This window comes from Euprymna scolopes, chromosome 41 (assembly GCF_053919585.1).
Source record: "Euprymna scolopes isolate OS-2025 chromosome 41, ASM5391958v1, whole genome shotgun sequence".
Lineage (NCBI taxonomy): Eukaryota > Metazoa > Mollusca > Cephalopoda > Sepiida > Sepiolidae > Euprymna > Euprymna scolopes.
In genome coordinates this window covers 18,398,948-18,422,426 of record NC_136522.1, presented here as the reverse complement: position 1 = coordinate 18,422,426, position 23,479 = coordinate 18,398,948, and the positions used below count along the sequence as shown (strand labels likewise).

Here is a 23,479-nt window from a genome sequence, read left to right as displayed (position 1 = left end):
TTGTTCCAACTCATGTTTCCTGTGAATGTTAGGCTGAAGAGTTTAAAAGATGTATTTTCAGATAAAAAGAATCTTTGGTCATTGCTATTGGTGGTAGAGAAGGTTTCTTGTAATTATTGAAGGAAACAAGTTTAGTCTTGGCAGCATTGAATGTGACCATCCATTTTTGTCCCCATTCCACTACAGATTGGAGAAGTCATCCTCTAGTGTTTCTGCCATTTCTTTTTAACAGAAAATGATATCTATATATTAATGCCCCAACAAAGTAAAGAAATGTAATTTTTCCCCAATGAATTTTATAGAAAAAAAAAAAAAAAAAAGACTGTAGTGTCAGGCATTGAACAGTAAAAAGCAGCTAAAGGATTTTCTCAAAATTTATGGGATAGAATATTTTTCAACCTTTTCATCGACGACAAACTTAACCTGAATCAGAATTTTATTTCAATTTGCATTGCATATTTTTTTTTTTTTTTTTTTACATTGGCATAACCACTTATCAAGGGCAGAGACCACTCGAGGATAAGGGTACAGTAGTCAATTGGACAATATAGTAATCGTTAGTAATGGAAATTTGGTAAATTTGTAAACTTAAGTGGAACGGCTCATCAAGAACTTGCTTACATTGGACTTGAAGACAACCATAGCTGGAATGCACGAAAATGGAAGACAATTCCATAGGTGTGCAGTTCTAAGAGAGAAGCTTTGTTCATGGAATCTACGTTTAGGTTTAGGCACAGATAAAGAGTGGGGGGAATTATTGATAGTGTTTTCAGCTAGATGAGTGTTTCTTGTGAAAGTCTGGCGAGGAGGGGACCATAGATTGAAGCTCAGTCGAGCACTTGCCATGAAAATAATGATAAAGCAGATATATTTGGAGTACCATTCTGTACCAGAGCAGCATTCACTTTAAGCGGGTTGAATTGGCTTCCTTCAAAGGAGGATGTTTTAAGGGAATATCAAATTCACAAACAGTCCCCAGTTGCTTGTATATCTCTGTAAGGGGAGATAATAACATTAGGTTTTTGCAGTTCTTTCAAGGAGGTATTGACGTCTTCCTACATACAGCACCTGGTATTCCCAAATGGTCACCCATCTGATACTGACCAGGCTCAGCATTGTTTAATTTCAGTGATTTAACAAGATGCAGATGTGTCAACGTGATTATGATATTTGGAGTAATATACTTATGGAGTTAAGTTAGATTTTTTTTTTAGTAATTTAATGAAATTAAATGTAAATTTAAATTTATTATTAGTAATTTAATTAAATTTAATTTAGTCTTTCACTCTTAAATAGAACCCCCCTTCAAATGCCTCTAATCTAATAGATCTCGCACTATTGGCCAAGCTCCAATTCCTGTCCCATCACTGCAATGTTGCATTCCTGTGCCTGTTTTGCAAGTATTTTAATGGAATGCGCTGTGACAAACACATAGCATTTGGGCTCCCTCGATATACATACCCTAATTAACCCGATAAGCAGCAGAATTCCACACCAATACTGTTGAGGTCCCTAGATGCCGGAAAGCCTTCAACTCTAATAGTTTCTTTCCTTAGATTGCTGGACTTTGGAATTCCCTCCCTGTATCCTGTACTAACATGTAAATGTTTCGCTGCTCAACTCCCCTTAGTCTCCTGCTAGATGCGATCCCAAATAGTAGCTCCTTATGTCCAAGTGGTAATAAGCCTTGTTTGGAGTGAAAATGATTTTTTTTTTTAAATTGATGGAATTGAATTTTATTCAAGTAAAATTTATATTTTTAGCAAATTAATGAAAAGAAAATCTAATTTAATTTATTCAAATAAGATTTATATTTTTAGCAAATTAATAAAAAAAATCTAATTTAATTTATTCAAATAAGATTTATATTTTTAGCAAATTAATAAAAATAAAATCTAATTTAATTTATTCAAATAAAATTTATATTTTAAGCAAATTAATAAAAATAATCTAATTTAATTTATTCAAATAACATTTATATTTTTAGCAAATTAATAAAAATAAAATCTAATTTAATTAATTCAAATAAAATTTATATTTTAAGCAAATTAATAAAAATAATCTAATTTAATTTATTCAAATAAAATTTATATTTTTAGCAAATTAATGAAAATAATCTAATTTAATTTATTCAAATAAAATTTATATTTTTAGCAAATTAATAAAAAATAATCTAATTTAATTTATTCAAATAAAATTTATATTTTAAGCAAATTAATAAAAATAATCTAATTTAATTTATTCAAATAAAATTTATATTTTTAGCAAATTAATGAAAAGAAAATCTAATTTAATTTATTCAAATAAGATTTATATTTTTAGCAAATTAATAAAAATAAAATCTAATTTAATTTATTCAAATAAAATTTATATTTTAAGCAAATTAATAAAAATAATCTAATTTAATTTATTCAAATAAAATTTATATTTTTAGCAAATTAATGAAAAGAAAATCTAATTTAATTTATTCAAATAAAATTTATATTTTTAGCAAATTAATAAAAATAAAATCTAATTTAATTTATTCAAATAAAATTTATATTTTAAGCAAATTAATAAAATAATCTAATTTAATTTATTCAAATAAAATTTATATTTTAAGCAAATTAATAAAAATAAAATCTAATTTAATTTATTCAAATAAAATTTATATTTTTAGCAAATTAATGAAAAGAAAATCTAATTTAATTTATTCAAATAAAATTTATATTTTAAGCAAATTAATAAAAATGATCTAATTTAATTTATTCAAATAAAATTTATATTTTAAGCAAATTAATAAAAATAATCTAATTTAATTTATTCAAATAAAATTTATATTTTTAGCAAATTAATGAAAAGAAAATCTAATTTAATTTATTCAAATAAGATTTATATTTTTAGCAAATTAATAAAAATAAAATCTAATTTAATTTATTCAAATAAAATTTATATTTTTAGCAAATTAATAAAAATAAAATCTAATTTAATTTATTCAAATAAAATTTATATTTTAAGCAAATTAATAAAAATAATCTAATTTAATTTATTCAAATAAAATTTATATTTTAAGCAAATTAATGAAAATAATCTAATTTAATTTATTCAAATAAAATTTATATTTTTAGCAAATTAATAAAAATAATCTAATTTAATTTATTCAAATAAAATTTATATTTTAAGCAAATTAATAAAAATAATCTAATTTAATTTATTCAAATAAAATTTATATTTTTAGCAAATTAATAAAAAAAAATCTTATTTAAGCAATGACAAGACAAATCAGTTCCTTTACTTTTTTCTCTCATGCCTGTGCATTTACTCTTTTTAATTATGTTTTTCCAATCTTTCTTTTTTCATTTAATAACTAATCTGGGTGCCCGGAGTTCCCCGGGTATTTGGAGGTGTGTGTTAAGCAAAAAAACAAAAACAAGAGGTGTAGTAGACAGGCAAGCTTGAACCTGTGATGCAAAGACGGAAAAGAAAGTGAAGGCGTGTGTAACGGTGTTGGTTGAGCAAAAAAAAAAAAAAAATAATAATAGGAGTAATAAGCAGGCTCGAACCTGTAACACGCCAGAGGAAAAAGAGGTGAAAAAAAAAATAACTGTCTTACCGATGTGCCTACCATGCTTGTGATGTCATGGGCGGTCGAAATAACGCCTTTTAAGCGACGTTGTGAATGCAAGGATTGAATGACTAGCAAAAAATGTCAGCGAAAAAATCGACCCTCCCTGTAGAAAACTGCCCGGTTAAGGGTAAAGGAATTAATGTTTTTGGCCAATTCAAAATGATACCGATCTCGTCAAAATCCGTCGCCTCTGTCAAAAGTTTTAGGCAGACATACAAACATACATACACACATACATTTAAACAGACAGGTGAGGTTTATATTATAGATTATTGAAAATTTTTTTGGTCTTATTTTAATTAAGAATTATTGAAATCAATTTTAATTTTTTTAAAGAATTATTGAAAACACTTTTTACGCTTTTTTTTTAAAGAATTATTGAAAAAAATTTTTAAAACTATTTTGGGAATATTATGTATTGGATATGTTTTTTTTTTATGATGTTTGAAATTTTGTTATTTTAATTTCAATAATTTTATTTTTATACTTTCATAAACATATATTTATTATATAAATTCAAAAATAAAACTTTTATTTTGAAAAGTAAAAAAAAATGTATTTTTATAATTTCATAAACATATTTCTTATAAAATTTCAAATAAAATAAAAACTTATTTTTTAATTTTGTTATTAAAAGTGCAATTAAAGACTAGTTGTGTTATTTTTATCCGTATAATTTTGTTAATTTTTATTGTATATTTTTCAATAATGTCCTTTTCTTCTATTTTATTTCAATAAATCGCTTCACAATAGAAATATTGAAGAACAATAAAAGTGAAGGAACTGATTTACCTTGTCATTGCTTCTGGTAGCAGACACATCAGAAGTTAGGAAGTATGTTAGCTGACTATAACCATTGTTTTTTTATTATTTAAATTCTATTTTCTTTTATTTTACTGAAAATATACATTTTATGTGCCCCCCCCTTTTTTTTTTTTTCGTTTAGCTTCTCAGCAGCCAAGGTTACAAACATCATCCACAAATGCTGACCGTTCTATGCTTGGAGACAGTGGTTACAACAGCGAGGCTTCCTTTTCCAGTGTAAATTCATCAAATCAAAGATCCTCATCAAATACGAACATCTCGTCATCAAACCGAAGAGTCTCGTCAAATACAAACTCATCAAACAGAGACAACGGACAGTCTCGCGGGTTGGGGCTGATGAGTTCCAAGACACCAACGAATAACTGGCGCCAACGGCCCACAGACGATGGCGATGCCAACACGATTATGTGTAATTGCAACATGGAAGCCATTCTGTTGACTGTCAAAAAAGAAGGGCCTAACACAGGTGAAATTTTACATCATCCTCATCTTTCTCCTCATCGTCATCAGTTTAACATCCATTTTACATACTTGCATGTCGACGGATTTGAACAATTCTAACCTAACCTGTCTCTGGCCAGGTCTTTATTTATCCCTTTTATTTATCCAAATTCCTCCCTAACATTTTCTTCCATCTTTTTCTCGGCCTTCACCTGTGAACTGACCCTGCTACCTCAACTGTTCTACATCTACTAACCCCAGAAACTCTCCTTCAAGCTTTTTTTTTTTTATAAAGAATTATTGAAAACAATGCCCTTATACCTATTTTTCAATGCCAAATACGATTCTTTTAATTGTCTTTTTCTATTCAATTTTGTTAAATGCAAAATCTTCCACTGCTGGTAGTAATGATAAAATATTAAATATTTATTGATTTTTAACTAAGTAAGATTAAAATCTATAGATCATACCTTACAAGTGTATTTTTTTACGCTTGAGAAAATATCTGCACATTTAACATGTGTTTTTACAATGATTGGGAAAAAAATAACTACTCTATAGTTAAATATTTAGAGATTTATAAAGAATCAGAATCGGTAATTGTATAGGAATCGGGGAAATTATTTGAATCACTAAATAGAAATATTGCTTCATTGTTTCTATGCCACTTAAAACCTCTTATGTTGATATGTGCCATTTTCATTCTGCAATACTGACCAATCAACATAGTTTAACCTTGATTTAATAAAAATATGTTTAACACATTTTATACATGTCTCCAGGCAATGCCGGGTAGTCTCACTAGTTTGACACAAAATGTCCATTACATTCATGTCTGTTCAATGAAGTCTAGATATCTTTACTAATTCAAACACCAAAGACTCAAGTTAAATTTTAAACTATATATTAAACAAAAAAATATTAAGGATATCCGAAGTGGGGAGTTGTGCAGCAAGATGTTTGCTGTTGTAATGTGATGATTCCAATACTTTTTGCAATTCTGATACCATTACCGATTCCGATTTTTTTGTCAAATTTCTAAATATTTGGTTATAAAGTTAATTTTTTTTTTTTTTTTGATTACCATTAAACTCTGGGTAATGCATGCATATATTTTTACAAATATAAAAGTGTGTGTGTGGGGAGGAGACTAGATTACACAGTTAGATCTTTCTGTTTTTTCTCCAATCTTTTCCGCGTAATTGATTGAAAATACTGATTTGATAAACTCATTGTGAGATTTTTATCTATATTTTTCACTTATACCATTTTTTTGCATTTATCTACAAGTGTCATTTTATCTGTGCCATTTTTATCTGTACTATTTTTATATGTGCCATTTCTTTCAGTGCCATTTTTACGTAAACAATTTATCATTCTATTAATATGCAATGGAAAATTAAGTTTTAAACAAAAAAAATAATTAAAAGAATCATTTTCTAAGTTTGTGTTGCTTCACGAGGGAAGAGAGAACGGCAAAAAAAGAAATATAAATATGTATGTATATTCATATTACAAGTGGCAGCATAGTCCTGAATTGGATCATCCATGCAATCCCGAACACCCCAGATGATTCGGCATGAAACGATCCCGAACAACACCATCGATCTACATGACACGATCCTGAACAACACCGTCGATCGACACGACACGATCCCGAACAACACCATCGATCGACACGACACGATCCTGAACAACACCATCGATCGACACAACATGATCCTGAACAACACCATCGATCGACACAACATGATCCTGAACAACACCATCGATCGACACAACATGATCCTGAACAACACCATCGATCTACATGACACGATCCTGAACAACACCGTCGATCGACACGACACGATCCCGAACAACACCATCAATCGACACGACACGACCCTGAACAACACCATCGATCGACACGACATGATCCTGAACAACACCATCGATCGACACGACATGATCCTGAACAACACCATCGATCGACACGCCACGATCCTGAACAACACCATCGATCTACATGACACGATCCTAAACAACACCATCGATCTACATGACACAATCCCGAACAACACCGTCGATCGACATGACACGATCCCAAACAACACCGTCGATCGACACAACACGATCCCGAACAACCCCATCGATCGACATGACACGATCCCGAACAACACTGTCGAATTGACACGCCACAACAATCTTTTACAGCTGCCACTGAATTACTTATCAGCTTGTTTTTTATAATCGTTGGGCAAAATTCAATCGTCACTGTGGGTAGGATGGATGTAACTCATTGGTAGACTTTTGATTTGCAATCTAAAGAGTCCGGGTTCACTTTTCACCGCCAATAGGTCCGACTCATACACTGGCACACAATTCTTATGCACTTCCGCGCATGCTTGCCACAATTGGAAATTAGGCTAAAAATTTCGATATATCAAAAATTTAATATTTTTCCAATTTCTGATTCCGATTTTGATTAATCATCTCAACATTAGTTTAGCATACAAATCTTTATATGTAATATTGCATGAAGAATTCTTCAATCCTTATGAGATGGTTTGTAATCTTCTTGTTAACACATACTCTCACTTCCCTTATTTTGTCCTTTAGTCCTCACATTCCAGGAGCAACGTTTCTGACAAAGAAGGAAGAATTGCTGTTTTCTGGGTCAAAATCTATTCCATCTAACACTTATCGTTGGCAATTTTTGACCTTGAATTAGTATTTTTTTAGATCCTTACATCAAGTGGTTTCATGCCTTGTCTGGAGCAATTTCCATTAAGAAAAAATATGTAGTTCACTCAGTGAGTCATAGTGTCTAGCTGTGAAAGTGATTATTGTGGTGATGTAAGCAGTTGTAGAGGTGTTATTCTTTTCTTTTTTGTGGCTGAAGTAGTGAAGACATTAAAAAGAACAACAAATAATGCTATTATTTGCTCTGGGCTGTGGTTTACATTTAACAGTAATGTTTTACCATAAATTACATCTAAATCCATTTCATCTCCTCTTTGGAAAACTCAGAAATTGTCTTTTATTTTTGGTTGATAATTTTAGGGTGCCTTAAATTCATTTGATTCATCTGAAGATATTTTACATTGCCAATCGATAGTCTTATAAATCTTTAGCCTTAAGTGGCTTTTCGGCCTTGATAAGCAATGATTCATTAGTAAAAATAAATTAAAAAAAAGCATGTTAACCTAACTTCTAACCTTGCCTTTAATGGAAAAGTTCATTTTCTTGCTTCAACCAATTTTTACGTGAAATTTTCCATTTTAAACCTTATGTTGTTTATGCAGCCAATATTTAATCTTGTGATGATGTGATTGTGGAACAAACAAGGATTTTTGGCAGAATTTCATTTTTTTTTTGTAAATCAGAAAAAGGTAGAATTCTGCTTTTTCTTTGAATTCTGAGGGAGAAAAAAAATGTTGTTTTTTTTTTCTTTAAAAAATTTGAGTTCTGCCGAATCATTAGAGCTTTGCATCCTGTTTTTCATAATTTGGCACATTTTATTTCTCTTTCTTCCTCTCTTTCACATTATCCTTCTATCTATCTTCCTTCTTTTTTTTTTTTTTCTGTTTTTCTTTTTTGCTTTCAGTCACAATTTGATTTATTGTTAACTTCATACTTGGAAACGATTCACAAGATGGATAGGGGAGTTAGAAAGACTTTGTTTCATTAAAGAACTAGCCTGGGTGCCCGGCATTGCCCGGGTGTTTGTAGGTGTGTGTTGAGCAAAAAAAGAAAAAAAAGAAGGCAGGCAGGCTCGAACTCGTGACGCAAAGGCAGAAAAGAAAGTGGAGGTGTGTGTAAGGGCATTGGTTGAGCAAAAAAAAAAAAAAATAGGAGTAGTAAGCAGGCTCGAACCCTTAACACGCCAAAGGAAAAGGAGGTGAAAAAAAAAGTCTTTGTCGATGCACCAACCACGATTGCAACGTCATGGATGGTTGAAATAACATATTTTATGCGACGCAAGGTTTGAATGACTTAAAAATGTTAGCGAAAAAAACGACCCTCCTTCTAGAAAACTGCCCAGTGGAGGATGAAGGAATGAATGTTTTTGGTCAACATATTTCGATATTTATCGTCTGAAGGATCGAGCTTCAAAAGGAGACTGATCTCATGAAAATCCATCGCCTCTGTCGAAAGTTTTAGGTAGACATATAAACATACATACATACATACATTTAAGCAGACAGGTGAGATTTATATAATAGATGACCTCACCCCACCTCTCTGTTAGGATGTTGATGGGGAACAATAGCTCCTCCCCCTCCCTTCCCCATTCCTCAGAATTAGAAGAGTAAGTTGAAAAATTCATCTCAATTTCAACTTTTTCTGACATTGGTCATTCACATCCCTGACGAAGGAAACGGCACTAATTATGATAAATAGCATTTTATCTGTTTTGTTTATTTTCTTATTTTTCTCTGCAATTTCAGGACGCCAGTTCTACAAATGTAAAACCCAGCAGGGCGGCTGTGATTTCTTCCTATGGCAAGATCAGTCGGCAAATACTGGAACCAACCAGAAGTAAGTGACCCTTGACATGTCGAGGGAGGGAGGTATTACAGGTACCCAATAAAATATGCAATCAACTTGCTTCTGATTATTATTATTATTCAGGTTTCTGAAATAATAATATATATTTAATGTTACATGTTAGCATTTAGAGTCTGTCACAATTACAAAGAAAAGGAGGAAATTCAACTCACTTTTTATTCTTGATATTTCCAACAACACTTTGCCTCTTGTTTTAAACAGTTCATTTCTTGCATTGACATGTCTTTTTAAGATGTTCTCATCATCCATGTGTTGTTTGCTGTTATTTTTCAGTCATGTTTTGAATATGTGCTTCTATGACCACATGTTGCGCGCTGTTATTTTTCGGCCATGGCTCAAACACCTGCTTCTCTATCCCTTATTTGGCCACAACTGTCTTTTTATCTCTGCTGTCATGCCGCTTCGTACAGCCAGCTTGGTCATTTGCATATGTTAGCTGTCATATGGTTGCTGCTGCTGCTAACCATGCTAGCGGTTCTGTTTTATATTAATGTTAAGGGTGTGAGTTCCATTATAAAACGTTGATTTAATTTGAATAAATAAAATACACATCAAGTGCGCTTGAAAGCCAAATTACAATGCAATATTATGAAAATAAACAAATATTTTACTTGCTTTACTTTCATCAAGCGAGTAAAATATTTGTTTATTTTCCTAATATTGCATTGTAATTTGGCTTTCAAGCGCACATGACGTGATTATTATATATATATATATATATATATATATATATATATATATATATATATATATATATATATATATATATATATAATATAACTAATAGGGCTACCCGACATTGTCTGGAGCAAAACTGTAACATATTTCTATTAAAACTTTTACCTCTTTATTTTCTTTGTCTATCATTATCTCTTCCCAACCTCCTTTTTCTTCTCTGCCAAGCACACTCCTCTCTCTGGACACACACACACACACACATACAACTCTCCTTTATATACATAGATTCTTCAAGGAATGAGTTGGAAAGTAGGTTTTTGATAAACAATCAGATTTACTTCCCTTTAGTACATAAAATTATTGAAAATCCACTGACGAAATCTGTGCCAGCTTAGGATCAAAGAATTTTTTTTTTCTAAATTTGAGATATTATTCATCCAGAGCAATGCTGATCAAGAATATACCAACTTTGTGGGTGTTTAGTTTGTAGTTTTTTTTTTACTTTTAGAGAGACAGACACACAGAAACTACTCTTTATATTCTAGATATCGCAAACAATGATGATTAAATAATTATTTATTAGTTATTAATGACAATAGTTTTTTAAAGACATGACATGGAATAAGAAGCCATCCCCTGCCAACTGCAAAAGGCACTGTTTTACAATTTCTCATTGCCCTGAGGGAGACAACTCTCTTTTACTAAGAGATTCGTTCATTTTTTCATCTCATAATTTAGGACATTCAAGCATCAATATTTTTTATTGAATCAAAGGGTACTTGTACAGTTTAATCAAAACATTAAAAAATGAAAATATCAAAAAAAAGGTTACATTGTAACATATCCATTATGGAATGAAGTTCTCCAAAAAAAAATTTCACTTAATTTCATCAAGTAGTTTTTATTTTTATTTTTTTTTTTTACAGCGAAAAAGCAATTTGTTATGATACTGAGCAAAAGGTTTGATTTTTAGGAAGAAAAGCTAGTATTAAAGATGGGGAGAGGGAGTATTGGCGCTTTACATGGATTTATCTCCCATGGAGTGTTCAACAAATTTCATAATGGCTGACTTCAACGCGCTCTCATAAGAATGTGTTTTTCCGCTTTAAAAAAAAAACATACTCGATCAAATTAAATGAAATTTTTTTTTTTTTGGAGATCTTCAGTCCAAAACGGATTTTTACATTTTTCGATATTTTCATTTTTTAATGTCTTGATTAAACTGTACAAGTACCAAGTTGCAACATCTTTTCTAAATGTAACAAAGTTGATAACAGTAATAATACAAAAATGTAAACTGAATCGTTTTGCAGAATAATGACAAATTGTAAAACAACGCCGGAATAGATTGGATACTTATGCGGAGAAGGTACTGTGCTTTTTTTTATATATAGGGTTTTCAAACCAACGCTAATGCCCACATCATTTTAGTTATCTGTCGAGGCCATCCCTCATCAGCTAAAACTGTTTGATCTTGTCTCCAATCTCTCTCGGAGAATCTCCAACTGTCGTCAATTGTCCCAAACTGGAAACTGTTTCTAAACTAACTCCTAAATTTATTGAATCAATATCAGAAATTGTCTTTTATCTCAGAGTGACTGTGATAAGCAGAAATGATTCATCCTCGCCCTCACCCCCAGCTTATTACTGCTCAACTTTGTGTTCCTTGGTGAATCACTTCCCCATGATTAATGGTTAATGGCTTTTTCTAACTTTCAACAACTTTTCCTCTTTTTTATGATTCACTTCCTATACTTTGTGAGGTTTTGGCTCCCAAGGAATGGGGACGGGGCGTCCATAGTATCACATAATGACATATGAGACTCACAGAAACCCAACTGATCCTCTCTGCACCTCTGCTGGAAGATTTATAAATATCATTTGAACCGCACAACATTCTCTCCCTTCTTTAAAACAGTTGTTTTTTTTTTTTGTCCAAATTTTGAGTATGCAAATAAAAATCAATAGCACACTCCAAAAACCTGATGGCACCATTTAAGAAAAAAAATGAGGACAGAAAGAAAAGTTTGGAAACGATTGACTAAAAGTTACCAATAGATCATCATTATTATTATATTATTATATTAGCTCACAAGGAGCTTTCACACAGGTCATCAAAGATCTCTCCTTGAAAACAGCCTGTGGTGTTCCCTGGTAGCTGAGTGACAACAAGTCTCCCCAGGTTTCCAGTACTCTCCACCTCTTTCGATAACATTTGCAAATAAATTTACATTATCGCAACAGCTGCTTGCCATTGATTTCTTATTGGCAGCGGCTATTGGTCTTCACTGGAATTTGAGTGGCAATAAGCCTCCCCAAGGTCCCAGTTCTCTTCGCACTTATTCAGCGGAGATCTGGTCAGTGCTCTCTTTCCTCGGTCTTTCCTTTCTCCTTGGCTCTACTTGGCTGTTTGATAGGGGGGTATTATTATTATTATTGGAAGTAGTATTAGTGTTGGTATGATTGGAATTATTATTACTGATAGTAGTAGTATTGGTATGTTGATGTTGTTGTTGTTGTTCTTCTTCTTCTTCTTCTTCTTCTTCCTCCTTCTCCTCCTCCTCTTCCTCCCTGGGAGCATTCACACAGGCCATCATTAAGGAATTGTCTTTGAAAACAGCCTGTGGTGTTCCTTGGTGTCTGACTGACAACAAGTCTCCCCAGTACTCTTCACCTCTTTCGACAACCTTTTCAAATTTATTTGCGTTATCGCAACGGTCGTCTTCTATTGAATTCTAATTAGTAGTGACCATTAGTTTTATTATATTCTTATTATTATACTATTGTATTATTGTATTACTATTATTGTATTATGGATTTAGCCAATGCATACAACACTTCTCTCCTGTAACGTTATTGGCATATGTAATTTTACCAATCTACGTCAATAATAATAAAAAAAATTTTTTGAATACCCCAAATTATTTTTTGTTAACTGAATTATCATTTTCACAGAAAAATCTTTGGATAATTTCTAAAAAAATTATTTTTTGTTAACTGAATTATCATTTTCACAGAAAAATCTTTGGATAATTTCTAAAAAAATTATTTTTTGTTAACTGAATTATCATTTTCACAGAAAAATCTTTGGATAATTTCTAAAAAAATTATTTTTTGTTAACTGAATTATCATTTTCACAGAAAAATCTTTGGATAATTTCTAAAAAAATTATTTTTTGTTAACTGAATTATCATTTTCACAGAAAAATCTTTGGATAATTTCTAAAAAAATTATTTTTTGTTAACTGAATTATCATTTTCACAGAAAAATCTTTGGATAATTTCTAAAAAAATTATTTTTTGTTAACTGAATTATCATTTTCACAGAAAAATCTTTGGATAATTTCTAAAAAAATTATTTTTTGTTAACTGAATTATCATTTTCACAGAAAAATCTTTGGATAATTTCTAAAAAAATTATTTTTTGTTAACTGAATTATCATTTTCACAGAAAAATCTTTGGATAATTTCTAAAAAAAATTATTTTTTGTTAACTGAATTATCATTTTCACAGAAAAATCTTTGGATAATTTCTAAACAAATTATTCTGTGTATTTTCTTAGTAACAGCAGATCAATTACCTCAGCTTCAAGGAATTCCAGCTGGCCATCCTCTTCGTCATCTTCGTCATTTAATGGAAACGGTGGTGATGCAGTCGTCTGTGGATGTCAATTAGAAGCCAAAAAGTAAGTTTTTTTTTCTTTTCTTTGCTTTTGCTTTTTCTCTAAAATCTAAAAAGACAAAGAAATTAAATTTCTTTGCAGAGGTGGTAGTAAGATGAGTTCTTTTTATGACAAAGATTGGAGCACCTTCAAATAAAAAATCAAGCACCTTCTATGGACATAGTGATAACATATAGAAAGACTAACAATATCTCTTCTGTGCAAAAAGGGACTTCTTTTGTCCTTTAGTCCTCACATTCCATGAGCAATGTTTCTGACAAAGGGGGAAGAATTGCTGTTTTCTGGATCGGAGTCAATTTTACACTTATCATTGACTAGTTTTTGACCTTGAAGTAATAGTATTTTTTCAGTTATAGTCAGCTAACGTACTTCCTAACTGTTACACCGGCCATTCTAACATAAGAGAAATTACACCGGTTCTCACTATAGTGCCAGTAATACCTACACCAATGGAAGAAGCCACAGTACTATCACTGATTAGCTACGTGCAAGCCAGTTATACCCGTTTCCTACCTTTTTACCTGTGATATTAAATACACTTGTTCCTTAAACCAACCTCGACTTGATTTTCTTCTTTTTACTATTGTGCTACAACACAACATTAACTTTCGGTGTAGTGCAACCAAAAACAGTGACAAGGCAAATCAGTTCCTTCACTTTTATCATTCTTCAGTATTTCTATTGTGGAGCGATTTTTTGAAATTAAATGTAAGAAAAGGACATTATTGAAAAATATACAATAAAAATTAACAAAATTATAAAAGATAAGAATAATGCAACTAAGTCTTTATTTGCACTTTTAATAACAAAATTTAAAAAAATAAGTTTTTATTTTATTTGAAATTTTATAAGAAATATGTTTATGAAATTACAAAAATACGTTTTTTTTTATTTCAAAAATAAGTTTTGTATTGTATGAAAGTATAAAAAATAAAATTATTGAAATCAAAATAACAAAATTTCAAACATCATAAAAAAAACGTATCTAATACGTAATATTCCCAAAATAGTTTTACAAGATTTTAAAAAGTGGTTTCAGTAATTTAAAAAACAAAATGCACGCAAAAAGTGTTTTCAATATTTCATTAAAAAATAATAATAAAAATCAATTTCAATAATTCTTAATTTAAATAAGATCAGAAATACATTTTCAATGATTATTTAAAAAAAAAAAAAAAAGAAAAGAAAGCGAGAAAATGTAATAAAAAAGAATACATCATGCACAGGGTAGATGTAGATGCGAGGGAATAAAAGTGAAGAACTAATTTGCCTTGTCACTGTTTCCATTAACGCTATGGCCAGTAGTTAGGAAGTGCATTAGTTGATTATAACCATTTTTTAAACTCCTTACATCAATTGGCTTCATGCGTTGTCCAGAGCGATTTCCATAAAACATTTTTTTTTAATCTCCCACTAAATTGCAAAGTTGTTTTGAAATTTATCAAAGCAAGAAACACTGCTTAGAGCAGCGCCTTCCCTGATATGACAACAATCCTCCATCTTAGGACGTATTGGATGCTTAGATAATTAAATTCTCTTTATAATTTGTGTAAACTTGCTTCCAACTCTTAGAATACAGAGCTATCTCCCTTTTTTCCTGCCAAAACATGGTGACTTTTATACCTGACGAAGATCGGAGATTACATCCACTGAAATGCTGTGCAGATAACATTCAAGACGAAAACAATTGTCCGATTAATCTAAATAACACATACCTTTCTTTGTTTAAAGTGGAGTGAGTATCTCCTTGAACTAGGATCATACTTGAGTGATCTGTTTGGGAAAAGGGTACTTGTACAGTTTAGTCAAGACATTAAAAAATGAAAATATCGAAAAAAGTTTAAATTGTATGTATCCGTTATGGAATGAAGTTCTCCAAAAAAAGTTTCACTTAATTTCATCAAGTAGTTTTTTTTTTGTTTTTTTTTACAGCAAAAAAAAAACAATTTGTTATAATACTGAGCAAAAGGTTCGATTCTTAGGAAGAAAAAGCTAGTATTAAAGATGGTGAAAGAGTGTCGGCGCTTTAAATTGAGTTATTTCCCCGTGGCATGTTAAAAAAATTCAAGATGTCTACCTTCAACGCACTGTCATAAAAACATGTTTTTCCACTGTAAAATAAAAAAAAAACTACTCAATCAAATTAAGTGAATTTTTTTTTTTCAGATCTTCAGTCCAAAACGAATATGTACAATATAACCTTTTTTTTCGATATTTTCATCTTTTAATGTCTTGATTAAACTGTACAAGTGCCGGGAAAAGTGATGTCCAAGATTATTTATAGAGTGGAAGCGGTCTGGCTGTTGTCTTCAGTGAGTTTCTTGAGTCATCAGCTTCTGGGTGGTCGAGTGATGACCATTGGTGGAGGTCAGCATCGGTCAAGAGTGAGGAAATTTTGGTGAGGGGCAGTCTTCTGGAGGAGGAAGAGTAGAAGTTGGACTCTTGAGGCATTCAGTTGGTTTTCCTGGGAGCTGCCAGGCAGTTGGGCAAGTTGGGTTCTTGAGGCTCTCAGTAAAGGACTATGTTTAATGGGACATTCTGTTTTTGACTTCCTCAATGGTTATGTGACCTTTGTATCTCATTCAATCTATATAATTATAAAACTCAAATGACCTTGTAACGGGTGTTGTAACCCAGCATCCGGTTTACGACTTCCAGTTGTGTATGCGTACATAAACATGAACCCATAACAGCGTAAACAAATAAACACAAATCGCTACTTTTGCAAAATTTGACCTGCGCACTGTAATATTAATGTTATCATTTAGAAATTATTATTTTCTTCTACGCTACCAACATAAATAAATAATCCCGAAAATGTGTTTTTAAATTGCGCTACAAATAAAAAATCAACATGACAATAAAACGTGTTGTTTTACTGTGCATGTTTTCAGCGTCCCAATTGTTTTTTTTTTGCGTTTAAATTAAAAGATATATCAAAATTTGAATTTAATTTTAAGTATTATGGTATCTGTTCAGTGCACATTTACCTATAAGTATATAATTCAATGGCTGTAGGTTTTTTTTTTTCAAAAATAAACAATTATAAACAGAACGACTCATAGAAATCTATCTATATTCTTTTTTCATTTTAATATACTTTCATAGAAATGTTTCTGTTATGTCACAAAAAACGATTTTTTTTTTTACGTCACAAGTGTCACGCTTATACATTAATTCCATAGCTAATATAACAAACTGACCCAACTGGTCACAGGTAGTCTAGTATATACTGAAGCTAAAATCATTTTAATTTGCGCCACCTGATTGTGGTGAGAAGATCTTCATATTCTGTTTTTGACTTCCTTATTGGTTGTGTTGTCTTTGTAAGAGATGCCAAGCAGTCTTTTGAAGCATGGAGAGGACTGATTGACAGGTCCTGTAGCACCCCAATAACAACCACCATGGGGCAGGACAGCCCCCCCCCCCCCGCTTCGGCGGTACAGGGGACAAGATCAAAGTCTAGTATCTGTTCCGACAGATGCTGCAAGCTATGACTAGCAAAGACCATATGTGCGGGTAACCCCACATATCTGACCTTGGTCAATGTAGGGGCAACCCTTCATACCAACAGTTACTATCCAGCTCCCATTTCCCACCTCTCGGGAGCTGGTCCCTCCCCCCTCCCTCTATCTCCACATTAAAAAACGTCCTTGTGCCTAATTTGCTCAGTGGGGAAGCAAATAAATCCAACAACCACCATGGGGCAGATGAAGGTAAAGATGAGAATTCAGATATGGAGAAAGGTTTGAAAGTGAATGTTACCAAGACTAACAAGTAATGGTTTTTCATGTTGAAAAGCCTTCAAAAAGAGGAGTTTCTCTGCTTAGTCCTGGGTATGACTTTAAAAGACATCTTGTGATGAGACCCCATTTGAGAGCTGTGGAGAATATTGAGTTGCCCCTTAGTTATGACTAGTGGAGGTACCTTGTTGTCCGTTCTGTGATGTTGTCTTCCCATCTCTTCTGTTTTCCTCATCTCTTTCTTTCTCCTCTGACAGTTCCCTGGAGCACTCTCTCTTCTTGCTACGTGGTCACCCATTTTACTTTGCGCCTCTTGATTGTGGTGAGAAGATCTTCGTAAGGACCAATGGCTTACCTTTTTTTTTTTTTTTTACACAGTGATCACCACTTATCAAGGCCCGGAAGCCACTCAGGGATAAGGGTTATTGCAAGTACATTACGTTAGTGAGGAGATTTTATGAAGTGTTTAATTAGGGGGGGGGCGGTTCATTAGGAATTTGTTAACATTAGACTTGAAGACATCCAAGTTGTAGTCCGGAGGGAAGCAGGCAGACGGAACAGAGTTCCACAGGCGTGCAGTTCTAAGAAAGAAGCTTTGCTCATGAAATCCGCGTTTTGATTTAGGCACAGATATAGAGTGGGGAAAATTTTTCACAGTGGATTCAGCTAGACGGGTGTTTTTCGTGAAAGATTGGCGAGGGGGGACCAGGGATTGGAGTTCAGACGAGCACCTGCCATGAAAATAACGATAAAACAAGGATAGGCTCGAGCCTATCCCTCTTGAGGCCTGGTCACCTTATTCTGTTTTTGACTTCCTCATTTGTTATGTGGTCTTTGTAGGAAATGCCAAGCAGTCTTCTGAAACATCTCATTTTTGAAGCCTGAATCCTCTTCTCTAAATCTGCTGTAAATGTCCATGTTTCGCAAGAATACATGAAAACTGAGTGGACAAGTGAACGCATGAGTTTTATCTTTAAGCTGAGCTTGATTGCCTTGACCTTCCAATGATGTTCAACTTAGTCAGTGTTATAGCTGTCATTGCAAATGTCAGGTGAGGGAGGTGCTGTTGACACTGGGCAAAGGATCTCCTAGAAGCAGATCACCGACCAGGGCGGAAGGGGTTCAGAAGAGCTTCAACTTAGAAGTACCTGTGGCCAGGGCGAGCCTCTAAGTTAGGGGAAGTCGGCCGTGACCAGGCCTCAAGAGGGATAGGCTCTGCCAGGCGTCAGTGCCTAAGATTCGATACATGATGAATACAAGTCTTTGTGTTATGAGGGCTTAAATTTATCTTCCCTAAATATATATATATAGATCTTATCTACGATTTCAGAAATATTTTCTTTCATAAAAAATCTATAACAGAGAAAAGGAAATAGAAAGATTTAGAAAAAATCTAGAAGGTCCCAGAACTTTCAAGAACCTTCAAGAAAGATCGACAGGGTTCTAGAATATTCTAATACTGAGTGGCACTCACTATCAAAGGGATTTTCATGCTAACTCGGCAGTTGTTGGTTTGTCAACATGATGAATTAAAACTCGGCTTCGACGTGATTCCAGAGAGTTATAAATCCATCCCAAACAATCCTCTTTAAAACCTTCTGGTAACAAAAGATAAGGTTTTTTGAAATAGTTGTTTGACCAAAGATATCATAAATTTAACATTTTGAGATTCTCTTTGTGTGAATAATTAAATTACTTCTTTACGTAATCTGATCTTTCTTTTTTTTTTTTTTTTTTTTTTTTTTTTTTTTACTGACATTCACCCTAACAAGGTATATTTATTGCCACTTGGACGTAAGGGGCTACTATTTGGGACCATGCCTAGGAAAGATTAACAAGATGTTGGTTTACATTACATTCAAACTTCTGCATATCAGTACAGTCAGGGAAACAGGTAGCAGGAAGGGAATTCCAAAGTGTAGCTGTCTGAGGGAAGAAACTATTAAGAGTAGAAAGCTTTCTGTCATTCAGGGACTTCAGCAGTGAAGGGTTGTGATTTTGTTGCTAAGCGGGTTTTTCGGGATATGTACGCTGAAAGGGTACAAGTGCCACGAGTTCATCAGAGCACATTCCATTAAAATACTCATAAAACAGGCAAAGATGCAATTTTTTTTCATTTTTTTTTGTTTTTGTTTTTATCATTTAAATAAAATATTTGCACCTTCAAAGGGTTTTTAAAACCGTTTATCTGTTCATTTTAAATTTTATAAATGGTATTTTAAGAGCTTCTGCCAATTTTATATATATATATATATATATATATATATATATATATATATATATATATATTTTTTCTTCTTCAGGCTCATTGTTCAGAAAGAGGGGCCAAATAAGGGGAGACCATTCTATACATGTCCCAAACCGCGTGGCGAAGGTTGTAAGTTCTTCCAGTGGGGAGACGAAAATGAATCGAGTGGTAAGCATGTTTTTTATTTAATTTTACAAAAAAAAAAAAAATTTTTTAACTACTATTTGACGAGATTTGACGAGTTGTCGATCAAACAAAGAGTCTATCAGGCACATGTATACAGTTTGATGATAAATGAAAATGAAACCTGGCCAGTGAGGGTTGAGGACATGCATTGCATGGATAGAAATGATATGAGAATGATACGGTGGATGTGTAATGTTAATCTTAAAAACATAATTCTGTTGATCTCCAAGGAAGATTAAATTTGGACAATATAGGGAGATGTGTGCAGAAGAGGAAACTTCAATGGTTAGGGTTAAGATGGAGAGAAACGTTATGAGAATGATACGATGGAAATGTAATGTGAGTATTAAAAACAGATGAACTCAAATGAAAATTAAATGTGGACAGTATATATAGAGTGAAAGATGTGTGCAAAACAGGAGACTGTGATAGTTTGGTCACATTGAAATAATGGATGAGAGTTCTTGGGTTAAAAGAACAGTCAATGTAGTAGGTTCGATTCACAGTGGAATGCCAGGGAAAATATGGGAGGATGTGATAAGAATTAAGCCTATAGGAATAAATATATAAAGACCTGGCCAGAGATAGATTAGTGTTGTGAAACCGAAACTTACTTGCACCATGTACTTTTACCTCAGATAACATTCTCAGGAGACAGTATTGTAATATCGTAAAATCAGCAGGAGTACTAGTAGTGCACAGCGCATACGACTACCCATATTGGATACCACCGGATAGTAAGCTCCACTTACCCTTTATCCTATCCTTGTAATCTTTTCGGTTAATATATCTTTCTTACATCTAATTCGTGTTCCATATTTTCCTTTTGTGGTCCCAATCTTGTGGCCATATTAGTTAGTTTGGAAGTCAATTTCTTAAATGGATGCTAAACCGATGATGATAATTATGATTGTTGTTGACATGGTTGAGCATCATTCATTCATTTCGAATAAATCAGATGATTCTAGTGTTGGCATTCGTTCCTCTGATATCTTTCTAGTTAGAATTTATTTCTAGAAAGACATCAGGTACTTAGAGGAAGAACTACATGAAGATTACCAACATCCCTAACTAGAAGTGTTTGTGGAATGAACTTAATTCGAAACTGGCTCGGTCAAGTTGTCACTCCGTGTTGTTAACCACTTAGCCACCGTCACTTCTATGATGATGATGACGACGACGATGATGACATCCTGTATTTAAATATTAAATATATATTGATGTTTTTTAGATGTTTATATCTGGTACATACTCAAATTTGAAGAAATCTATGCTCATTTTTATACTCGATGAATCTTTTTGCCTTGCGGGGAGGGGGGATGTCTTTGCCATCAATTAATTTTTTTTAGAAACAAAAAATTCTATTTAAAAATTTTGTTTTATCTTTCTAGGTAACTATGGTAACATGTCATCTCCAGGCACCTCAAGACGTGGGGGACGAGGTGGGGCCAGTAGGGGCAAAAGGGGAGGTTCAGGCGGCACCCGGGCTGCTGCGAAGTGCGGAATCTGCGGAGAACAAGGTCAGTTTTGAGTTTTGATGTTTCCTCCTGTCTTTTAATAGCAACATTTTTTTGTGGGTGTATTCCCCTCCCTTACTAAGTATTCACATTCTTCCCTTTTTGTTTGAATGTTTCGGCTCGTTGTTTCATTCCGTATGATTTGAGGGAAGATGAAAATTTGGTGCTCCAGGCAAGAAACACACCAATCAAATATGGCAGTTCAAAATAAATTCACAGGAAAATTCTTTGATATACTTACATGACACGGGGACTTCTATCCTCGGCCCTCAAAATCAACAGAGATTAGACTATTCCTGTAATGATCTGGTTCTTGTTGATTTCTTCACCAAACCTCCCTCCAAAACCTCTTTGTATACTTTATGAATGTAAGCAGTAGCTTATATTCACAAAGTATACACTCCACTTTCTTTCAGAACAAAAACCACACCTGAATATATTGTGTAAAAAACGAATGTAATCTCAACTCTTGTTTTCAACATCTCCAGCAGTAAGCACATTGGCTCTTGACTTCATTAAAAAAAGGTGTATATTGTTCTATTAAACTTTTATTCGTATTGTTTGGATTCATCGGACTACTGTTCTCAACTTGGGTGTGATTTTCACAACGTTTCGGTCGATGTAATCGCCGACCTTCTTCAGGTGTATCTTGCCGAACTTGAGAATTTGGAAGGAATTTCAAGCGGAACACTTTATTTAGTTCACGGGGTAGTATGTTCTTGTTCAATCAGCCATAACTGGATAGAGGTCCTAAGTAATTCGCAATTGTATTTTTCGGTCACCCATATCTTATCAAATTTGGGAATGTTTATGTCGAATTCAATAATTTGGACAAAATTTGGAACGGAACCCTTTATTTACTTCATGACAACATTCCCAAGTTCGACAAGATACACTTGAAGAAAGTCGGAGGTTACATCGATCAAAACATTGTGAAAATGACACTCAAGATAAGAACACTAGTCTGAAGAATCCAAATTTTTCTATTATTAAATTGCAGAAAATTTTTGAAAAACTCTGCATGGACTTTGTAGGTTGAAAGAATTGCATCAAGAAAATAAATTTTGGTTATTTTATTTTATTGAAAGATTTTTTTTTTTTTTGTACAATTGTTTTACCAAAGAATTTCTTTTTCTAAAACAATCAAAATAATTCTCTAAAATTTTATTTTTATTTTTCAGGTCATACTAGAAGAACTTGTCCTCACAAATGAAAAGAAAAAAGAAAAATTTAAAAATAAGATTCACGATTTTGTTTTTTTGGATATAACGGGGGCATATTCAAAAATTACTTTTTATTTAGAAACACAACCGAACAATAATAATTAATCCTTTTTCTCGTTAAACTTTAATTTAATCCATAAATCCCTTCTTTGTCAACAGTTTAAAGGCTTTAGAATCACTCACTTGTAAATTTCAAAGGGACACAAAGGTACATATATATGTACACAATCAGCCACAAATCTGTTTATGACCTGTCGTGAGTTGAAGTTTATATACACGGTCAATTATTATGGTTCATTTGTGCTGCTAAACTGAAAGAAAACATTAATTTTCTGAAGTGCCTCTATTATATCAAAGAATAAATTTTTTTTTTTTCCATTTACATAAACATTTTTAATGTAAAATAAAATAAATATTTTTCTTACAAAGATTTGTTTTACTTTCTTGTTAACCCCCATATGGCATCATTATGCACTCCTACTGGCATACCAGTTTCTCTGTCAGCTCCAAAACTTCATCATCATCAGTATCATCATCATGCTACTGAGTCCCAGGACAAATGAATAGTTGACACCTTACACACACTCATATATATATATATATATATATATATATATATATATATATATATATTGTTGTCGGGGTAGTATGTTCTTGTTCAATCAGCCATAACTGGATAGAGGTCCTAAGTAATTCGCAATTGTATTTTTCAGTCACCCACATCTTATCAAACTTGGGAATGTTTATGTCGAATTCAATAATTTGGACGAAATT

At 32.5% G+C, this 23,479-nt stretch overlaps 1 protein-coding gene across 2 annotated transcripts in view; it reads left to right on the top strand.

Annotated features, from left to right (window-relative positions):
* LOC145266372 (DNA topoisomerase 3-alpha-like) overlaps positions 1 to 23,135 on the top strand; it is a 148,130-nt gene extending 124,995 nt beyond the window's left edge. For both annotated transcript variants that reach the window (XM_080121998.1, XM_080121997.1), the window contains exons 25-30: positions 4,554 to 4,898; positions 9,307 to 9,397; positions 13,669 to 13,791; positions 19,835 to 19,947; positions 21,357 to 21,485; positions 22,664 to 23,135. In XM_080121998.1, the coding sequence (XP_079978124.1) occupies positions 4,554 to 4,898; positions 9,307 to 9,397; positions 13,669 to 13,791; positions 19,835 to 19,947; positions 21,357 to 21,485; positions 22,664 to 22,695 (833 nt within the window). In that variant the 3' untranslated portion in view covers positions 22,696 to 23,135. The remainder of the gene's footprint in view (positions 1 to 4,553; positions 4,899 to 9,306; positions 9,398 to 13,668; positions 13,792 to 19,834; positions 19,948 to 21,356; positions 21,486 to 22,663) is intronic.
* Positions 23,136 to 23,479: the final 344 nt, after the last annotated feature.